At 53.1% G+C, this 5,741-nt stretch overlaps 1 protein-coding gene across 1 annotated transcript in view; it reads left to right on the plus strand.

Annotated features, from left to right (window-relative positions):
• The window catches only part of DNAJC7 (DnaJ (Hsp40) homolog, subfamily C, member 7), an 8,751-nt gene that overhangs the window by 2,526 nt on the left and 484 nt on the right, over window positions 1–5,741 (plus strand). Inside the window, exons 5-12 of the mRNA XM_010139121.1 lie at window positions 634–752; window positions 899–1,052; window positions 1,766–1,930; window positions 2,862–2,953; window positions 3,324–3,397; window positions 3,907–4,053; window positions 4,271–4,423; window positions 4,932–4,994. Of these exons, the coding sequence (XP_010137423.1) occupies window positions 634–752; window positions 899–1,052; window positions 1,766–1,930; window positions 2,862–2,953; window positions 3,324–3,397; window positions 3,907–4,053; window positions 4,271–4,423; window positions 4,932–4,994 (967 nt within the window). The remainder of the gene's footprint in view (window positions 1–633; window positions 753–898; window positions 1,053–1,765; window positions 1,931–2,861; window positions 2,954–3,323; window positions 3,398–3,906; window positions 4,054–4,270; window positions 4,424–4,931; window positions 4,995–5,741) is intronic.

Here is a 5,741-nt window from a genome sequence, read left to right on the forward strand (position 1 = left end):
CCCTGCCCCGTCCCCCCCCAAAAGCCACTGGCTTCTCCGCCGGGAGCACAGTGCTTCCCACAGCAGGCACTCGTGATGTCACGGGCCAGGCAGGCAGATGAACCTTGGTGGAACAATGACCCTCTTCTCACGCAGATGTCCCCACCAGAGAGGCCGAGATGGAAAAGACCCATTAGATCACCCTGCCCCGTGCAGTCAGAGCAGTGTAAGATCAGCCCCTGCACTGTGCTGCTGTGTGTTTATTGCAGTGCAAACTGTCTCCATCTATTGAACTTCTGTCCGTCCCACTTGCCTTTATAACACGGGAAACAGGGGCAGGGTTGTCTTCCTTGGCTCTTTCTTCAGGGCCTGCAGTTCCAGCAGAATTAAAGGGATGGGCCTTCAACAGGTGTCCCTCAACCTTGGTGTGTAGTGCAGGTGCCACAGACCTTTCTACACAAAACTCTTTAGAGACAAAAAGCCTGCACACAAGGAGTTTTCTAACCATCACACCTGCAGCAGCAGAGGAAGCTGGGGTGTGCCCCGTCATCGTCCTGTTCAAAGGCAACAGCAAATCTCTGGGGATGGTGCAGCCCTTCCAGGCAGGCTTTTGGCTGTTTGCTTTGCTCACATTTGTGTTTTTTCTCACGCCAGGTTGTGTTTTGCATGGATCGTGCTCTGGAGTTTGCTCCTGCTTGTCACCGGTTCAAAATCCTCAAGGCTGAGTGTTTAGCGCTGCTGGGGCGCTACCCAGAAGCACAGTCAGTAGCAAGGTGAGCGTCCCAAGGTCTGGAGCTTGAGAAACAGCTGGTGGCACCTCCTGGCTGCTGCTCGTTTTCCACAGCCCAAAATGAAGGAAGGAATGTAGAAAAGAAATAGAAGAGGGAAACATCTAATTTCTGTGATATGCCTGTTCCAGTGACATCTTACGAATGGACTCGACGAACGCGGACGCGCTCTATGTCCGGGGTCTCTGCCTGTACTACGAGGACTGCATCGAGAAGGCCGTGCAGTTCTTCGTCCAAGCACTCAGAATGGCTCCCGATCACGAGAAGGCGTGTCTGGCCTGCCGGGTAAGTTGGGACTGCAGAATTCCCAGGATTATGGGTTTTCTAACCAAGCATCTAACTTGGTCCTGCTGGGTCAATCTCTTCTCCCTCCCGCAATGTGAACATTCCCTCGCACAGCCCGTCACGGGTCCAGCCCTTCCTGAAAACAACCAGCTGCAGCTTTAGGTGAAACGTTGCTGCTAGGAGCTCCTCCTCAGGAGACTGTGATACTTCAGAGCCTGTTCTTTGTTCTTGATCAGATACAGGAGCAGTAAAACTAGGTCTGTCAGGTCTAAAGGAACCTCTGCCTTCCAGGTTCACTGTTCGTGCCGCAGGTTGACTCGCATTTAAACGCTGTTCCTTTTGTGTTGCTCCTTCCCTCGTTTCTACTCTGTTGTGGTTCTTTTTCCAAGTTTTAAAATCTGTTTATTTACATAAGCTCTTAAAGAGAGTTCCCGTCCCTATTTTTGTGAAGTACATAAATTTACCTGGCACCCTTTGTTCCCGTGGAGGATGCCTGTAGCCAGCTCTGGCTGCTGCTGCCGTTCCCTCGGGGCAGGCAGACCGCTCACAGCTCGGCACAGCTGCCGTGGTAAGGCCCTGACTTCTGTATCCCTTAACCGTGTCTGAAACCAAGCAGAAAGTTACGTTTGAGGAGCCTCGCCCAGCAAAATAAGGAGGCTGGTACCCCTGCACCACTTACCTGAGGTCCTTACCCGGCGTTTATTTCCTTTCAGAATGCCAAAGCACTTAAAGCGAAGAAAGAAGATGGGAATAAAGCGTTCAAAGAAGGAAACTACAAACTAGCATATGAACTGTACACAGAGGCACTAGGAATAGATCCAAACAACATAAAAACGAATGCCAAACTCTACTGCAACCGGGGGACGGTTAACTCAAAGGTAGGGGCGGTCACCAGGCACGTACCTTACCGTATTCCTCACCACGCGGTTTGTCAGCTGCAGACGGGTTGTTCTGGGCAGCGTACGCTCCTCTGGCTTTCTGGTGCTGCAGGCGACGTTCGGGTTTTTGTCCTTGCCCAGCGCCTGGGTCTGTCCCAACCAGCCAGCGGAGCCGGCTGCTGGAGAAACGAAACTCAAATGCTGGGGCAGCACGGAGTGGGAGGGCGGAGGAACGCCGCGTAGCCTCGTCGTAACCAGCACAAAGGCAGCGTTAGCAGTTTCCTTCCCGCTAAGGAGGAGAGTTCTTTTCTCGCTCTTGTAGATAATCTGTCTTGCTTTGCTTTTTGATCTGAAAAGCCATGACCTGATTTAAAAACCCTGCTCGCTTTTTGTAGGTTTGCTGTTGTGTTTTAGTCATGCGGTGCCCAGAGGAACAACCCTGTGGTAGTGGTTCCGGTTTCCGCCCTGGTCTGCCCTAAGCCTGTGTCCCCTCAGCTGTCCCTGCATGGTGCTGCTGGCTCTGCCAGCAGCTCCCGCCTGGGCGAGGGACAGGCTGTTCCTGAAGCCTGGGGAGCGGCAGGAGCTGGAGGCAGCCCTAATGGATATTTTACAGGGCTGTTTGGGGCTGAAAGCAAACTGCCCTTTTTTTAAATCTTACTTTCCTGTCTGGGAATTAGTTTGCATGCAGAATAACTTGGTTTTCAGATCGTTGTCAGGAAGACCCTGTTTCCAAGTGCATTTTTTAAAGAGAAGCACCATGCAATTACACCCTTTCACCAGCCAAGCTCCTGATTTTTCCCTGGGAAACAAAAGCTCCGTGGGCTTGGGGGATTGGAAAATACATCCTAGACACAGAACAGTGAGATTTTCCACAGTCCTTCACGCCTGGTTCTCTGCTTGGGATTCACTTGACTTCTGTCCAACATTGCAGCTTAGGAAACTGGAAGAAGCGATAGATGACTGCACGAACGCGGTGAAACTGGATGACACCTACATCAAAGCCTACCTGAGGAGAGCACAGTGGTGAGTCGAGCTGTGTCATGGACATGCTGGGCAGGAACCTCCTCCCTGCAGCACTGAGTGACAGAAAACAGGCCTGAGGTTTAACTGGATAAAAGGTTCCGCCTGGAGGGGTCCTGAGTTTATTCCTCTTACGCTGACGAGGAAGGGGAAGCTCTGTGTAGTCTGTCCTGCCTGCGGGGATCTGGGGCTGCCCGCCGCTGGGGGTGCCGAGACAGGATTTGTGCTAAAGCTTGACTTGCCATGCCTGTGGACTAATGTAAGGCGTCCTGTCCCAGAGGGCCCCTCAAGCTTCTTCAGAAAGCGCGTACCCTAGCCCCACTTTGGTATTGCCTGCGAGGTACCCCTTGGCCACCCGCGTTTCTTTCCACAGTTACATGGACACAGAACAGTATGAAGATGCAGTAAGAGACTATGAAAAGGTTTATCAGACAGAAAAAACGAAAGGTGAGTGTATTCGCGTTCTTTTTGTGCACATCCCTGAAGTGACGTTTTTTCTCATGTTGCTCCGATCTGCAGCCTTTTGCCCCAGCAAGGAAAAGGTCACAGGAACTCTGAAATGCCCGTCTCAGAACCTGGTTTCTCTCCCAGCACTGAATGCTGAGAGATAATTTAGCCCGAGATTCAGACGATCTGCTTACGGTTCTTGTCCTTAACTGTCATTGTGCTTTTCTCGTAGCCTGAAATGAAAGGGGCAGAGAAGCCTTAGTGCCTGTGGTTGGGGTCCAGGACTGGTTTCACAGCACTGAGGCACTTCCCTGCACTTGGGAACAGCCTTAAGGGGACAGTGAGGCTTTAACGAGCTGCCCAGCTGTAAATCCAAGTGGGTTGGGTACTTGTGGCACTTAAATCCTTCAACGCAGGTCAACTCAATGTGTTGGTCTTCATCCTCTTTTAAAGCAGGAGGCTGACCTGACACTAAAGCCGCTTTCCTTTGGCATTGCACTTCTTTCCAGAACACAAACAACTTCTAAAGAACGCGCAAGTGGAGCTGAAAAAGAGTAAACGAAAAGACTACTATAAAATTCTGGGGGTTGACAAAAATGCCTCTGAAGATGAGATCAAGAAGGCTTACAGGAAAAGAGCACTAATGCACCATCCAGGTACCCACACTGTCCCTCGTTAGAGCACGTATTGCTGCGTTGAGCCCCTCGCTCCCTGTCTGTGCAGCCAGCGCTCGGAGGCAGGAACAAATGTGAGAGAAGGGATTTCTGGGCAAAGGGCAGCTCTGACCCCTCAAAGCTAAACCTGGGGCATCCGAGTAGCATTTTCCAGTTACAGGAGAAACAAAAAGCTTCTTTCCTGCTTTTGTATCCCTAGACCGACACAGTGGGGCGAGCGCAGAGGTACAGAAGGAAGAGGAGAAGAAATTTAAGGAGGTTGGTGAAGCATTTACCATCCTGTCAGATCCCAAGAAGAAGGCGCGCTATGACAGCGGCCAGGACCTGGAAGAGGATGGATTGAACATGGGAGGTAGGTGTTCTCACGAGGCTCGGTGGTGGCAGCCTTTGAAAAGGTGAGATGATGTGGAGTCCGCCTCCTCTGTTGGTAATAACCCCGGCAACTGGCTGGGCTTCATCGGAGTGGCAGATCTGCACCGAACCTTTCAGGCTGTGGACAGTCTGGGGTGGGGGGCGGATGTTACCCTGGGCTGAGCTGTTAGTCCGAAGTCTTTCACGGGGGGATGTAGAGCCACGGAGCAGAAACACTGTGGATCCCTAAATGCTGCTTATCCAAAGTTCTGAGGTTGCCCATGACTGAAATTCCCTCTGTGACAGCTCTCGCTTTTCCCTGTGTCCTGCTGGTCGGTGGCCCTGCCCGCTGCGGCTGTGTTGCTGCTCTCAGGCAGAGCAACTCTTCGTTCAGTGTTTGTCCTCCTGTAAAATGCTCCCTGGGCCCTCGTCAAGCGGCAGTTTCTGAACGGTGAAAGCTGTAACTGGCTGTTTCACTTCAGCTCACAACTTCCTTTTCTTCCCTGTAGACATCGATGCAAATAACATCTTCAAGGCCTTCTTCGGTGGGCCGAGCAGCTTCAGCTTTGAAGGTAGGTGGAAGTGTCCTGTCAGCCGCGGAAACGTAAGTACTGAGATCGCTGGGCGGGGACAGCTGAGAGCCCCGGCGGGGACACACTGTTCCAGGGGAGTGTGTGACTGCCACAGAACAGTGTCCAGAGCTCCCGGGCGGTTGTGTCTGCACTGACCCCGGCTGATGGCTGCTGCTCCAGAGCTCCTTGTGCTCCAAAGCCACAAACCCCGGGTGTTCCCCTTCCTAGAAGAGTCTGTCAGCGTTGCCGTTGAAGTGGTGCTTTGCTGCTTGGGAATAGTGGATGCAGCTGCTGGCGCTCGAGGAGCACCAGGCGCTTCCCAGCCCACGGCCCCGGGTGTATGGCACAGCTCTCCTCTGGCTTCACAGCGCCGCCAGTGCGCTGAGGTGGCCAGAGGCAAAAGTGCCCCCAAACCTCACGTGGGGTCAGGCTTCTCTGGGGCAGGACGGCTTTGCCTAGCGCTGAGCGAGCTCTCGGCTCTCAGCCAGGGTCAGTGGAGCCCTGGGGAAGCGCGTGGACCTTGCGTTGGACCGTAAGGTCTTTTGTTAAGTGACTTCTGAGAAGTCTTGCACACTGCCTGCACTGTTTCCCTTCCTTGTAAGTCTGGAAATCTTGTCATTCCATTCCCGTCCGGCTGTGGTCCGCTCGGATACGTGCGGAGATCAGCTGCTGGAAATGCCGAGCGAAGCTCCCGCCTCTGCCGCCGGCCCCCGTGGTTTTGTTATGTCCTGGCTCGGCCTCAAGCTG

Source organism: Buceros rhinoceros, unplaced genomic scaffold, assembly GCF_000710305.1.
Source record: "Buceros rhinoceros silvestris isolate BGI_N320 unplaced genomic scaffold, ASM71030v1 scaffold36386, whole genome shotgun sequence".
Lineage (NCBI taxonomy): Eukaryota > Metazoa > Chordata > Aves > Bucerotiformes > Bucerotidae > Buceros > Buceros rhinoceros.